At 33.0% G+C, this 2,971-nt stretch overlaps 1 protein-coding gene across 1 annotated transcript; it reads left to right on the top strand.

The window, feature by feature from the left end:
- Positions 1 to 1,383: 1,383 nt before the first annotated feature.
- LOC108198832 (dirigent protein) lies at positions 1,384 to 2,138 on the top strand. Its single transcript, XM_017366610.2, has one exon. It carries the CDS (start codon positions 1,433 to 1,435, stop codon positions 1,997 to 1,999), a length of 567 nt encoding a protein of 188 aa, XP_017222099.1. The 5' UTR covers positions 1,384 to 1,432; the 3' UTR covers positions 2,000 to 2,138.
- Positions 2,139 to 2,971: the final 833 nt, after the last annotated feature.

Raw genomic sequence — 2,971 nt, 5'->3', positions numbered from 1 at the left:
CTTAAATAAGTTAGAAACAACCCACTACATGAAGACAATTAGACAAATTATATGCTAGCTTTGTTGGCATGGATATAGATGTAGTTGCTTACACACAGCTTCAACTAAAGCTAACAACACAACCTATAACATGTTGGTTTACCTAAACAATTCATTGAGCCATAGTTTGAAATTGTATGCAATCCTGAATACAATAATACAGCTCACTGTATATGACCGATATTACAGCCTGCCTTTGTGCTGTAGTAGCAAGCTATTGTTGGTTGCTAAGAGTTAATTATAACTTGAATTACAATTCAAATTAAATCAGACCCACAAAATTACGACATCCATATAATCATAAGATTTAAATTAATTAATCCTCCTCCGATCCACAGTCCACACAAAATATATGCGTGCAATCGACGTGGGCAGGAGTTTGTAGCGGTAGTTATGGCCAACTAAGCAGATCAATTATAAAAGTAGTGGACGATTAGTGACATTTCAAAGTCAGAAGGATTGGCTTACCTAAACACTCATTATTTTATTATATTGCATAATAACAACCTAAAAAGCGAATTTCAATATTCAGAACTAAATTTACAGCACATATATCAGAAACCAACAAAAAAAATTTACATCCGGTATATTAAATATTATTATTACTATTATATTAATAGATATTTCTATTCTTTTGATAATGCAAATAATTTTTAATCTTTAAAAAACTACTATAAACTCAAATTAGGACCAACACACCTCTTTGCAATTTCATCGTGTAATTATTGTATACTTTTTGCAGGAATTACACTTTTTACTCTTATGCCCACCGCATCAAATGATTATCTCAAACTTCATTTTTAAGTTACCAAGCGTGACACTGGGGGTTCAATTTCTCTGTGAAATCACTATACCATTGTCAACATTGCATATGCATAATAATAATAACACTTCCATCCTCTGTCTTTTTTATTTGATATTTTAATTTTTGACACATATTTTGATTGACTCATTAAATATTAAAAAATAATTATTTTTGATTGATTTTCTTTTTGAATTGAAATTTCGATTATATAACTTGTAAATTAGGACCAACACACCCCTTTGCAATTTCATCTGTAATTATTGTATACTTTTTGCAGGAACTCACAATTATTACTGTCTTTATATATACAATACTCGTTTTATAATTTTTGTACCTTTTACTCTTTTCCCCACCGCATCAAATGATCATCTCAACCTTCATTTTTAAGTCATCAATTTTTCTCTGAATTTACCCTACTATTGTCAACATTTTTCCATTAACTAATAATTAACTTGCCTTAGAAGTCAAGCCCGAACCAATCCAGATTAAATAACAATAATCCCACCTTGAACACTTATATAAGTAGATACTTTCATTCATCCTTTTTTACACCATATCCTCAGACTCCAGCCTTTTCTATTTTTAGCCATGAAAACTCAGGCACTTCTTCTACCTCTCTTCTTCCTCCTCCTCGTCGGATTCTCCGCGGCTCACTCGAGAAAAATCATCCAGTCACACAAGCCTTGCAAACGTCTGATATTTTATTTCCACGACATTCTCTACAACGGCCACAACTCCAAGAACGCCACCGCAGCCATCGTAGGCGCGCCGGCAGGATCCAACATGACGATCCTGGCCGGCCAGAACCATTTCGGGAACGTCGTCGTTTTCGACGACCCCGTAACGCTGGACAACAATCTGCATTCCCCACCCGTGGGCCGAGCACAAGGGTTCTACATGTACGACAAGAAAGAGATCTTCACTGCATGGCTAGGGTTTTCGATGGTGTTCAATTCGACGCAGCATAGAGGGAGTATTAATTTCGCGGGAGCTGATCCGTTGATGAACAAGACGAGGGATATTTCGGTGATCGGTGGAACGGGAGATTTTTTTATGACGAGAGGGATAGCTACGTTGATGACTGATGCTTATGAAGGTGAAGTGTACTTTAGGCTTAAGGCTGATATTAAGTTGTATGAATGCTGGTCAGTTTGATGTCTTTGGGTTCTCATGAATTTTGAGGATCTTTGGTTGTTATTTTTTATTTGAATTGTATTTGTTGTGGGCAAAATTTCCACCTATGTTTACTCTTGTTTTTAGTTAAAGAAGGAGCTTGTCTTTTGCTTTGGTGTTACTTGTCCATTTTTGATGATTTTTACTCAGGTCTCATTTTTTTATGAAGAAGTCTCTTTTATTTTTTGATTTGACTTTGTGGCTTTTTCCATCGATATTAAAATTATTAATTTTCAAATGATTAAAAGATATAATAATGCAAAAAAAGAAGAGGAAAACGAGCGTCAAAGACAGAGAAAAACAACCATAAAAAAAATTGTTGTCACTATATCATGATATGAAAATGATTAAATAAATCAAAAATGACATAAAATTATTAATTAACAAAAACGAAATCAACATATACGATCTAAAAACTTTGGCTAAGATTCGCTCATTCTTTCTTCTTTTTCTTTTGCACATGAAAAATCATTCAACCACATCCTCTGTCCATTTTTACATGTTCAATTTCAAAAAAAAAAATATCCCTATTTACATGTCCATTTATACGTTAAAAAAATATTTAATGATAATTTTTCAAATCTATTCCCTTAATTTCTATACCAAGACTTGACTTATTTAAAATTTAGTTGAATTAACGTTTTCAGACATTAATTAAAAGTTTATTTCACCATTTTCAGGATATTAGTTAGAGGTATTTAAAATAAATGTGGTAGGAGTAATATATTTAGTGTCTGAGGAGGGGTAGAGTTGTACATATTGATATAGTTAAGGGTATACAACTAAATAGCTAGCTAGTTGTTAGTTAGCTAAAGCGGCTGTATATAAACTCTTGTATCTTTCATTTTTAGTAATACAATTTACTCAAACATTTTCAACTTATTCTGTTTTAGAAGGTATTAGAGCACGATGCTCCACGCTTTCTCTGTCTAACTAACTCAAAGTTAGTTACAT

The sequence above is a fragment of the Daucus carota genome, chromosome 8, assembly GCF_001625215.2.
Source record: "Daucus carota subsp. sativus chromosome 8, DH1 v3.0, whole genome shotgun sequence".
Classification (NCBI taxonomy): domain Eukaryota; kingdom Viridiplantae; phylum Streptophyta; class Magnoliopsida; order Apiales; family Apiaceae; genus Daucus; species Daucus carota.
The sequence above is the reverse complement of the archived record's forward strand: the minus strand, read 5'-3'. Positions and strand labels throughout refer to the sequence as shown.

What these genes read in the sequence shown, in the direction of transcription:
- LOC108198832 (XM_017366610.2), top strand. Translation starts at nt 1,433, where the DNA reads ATGAAAACTCAGGCACTTCTTCTACCTCTCTTCTTCCTCCTCCTCGTC.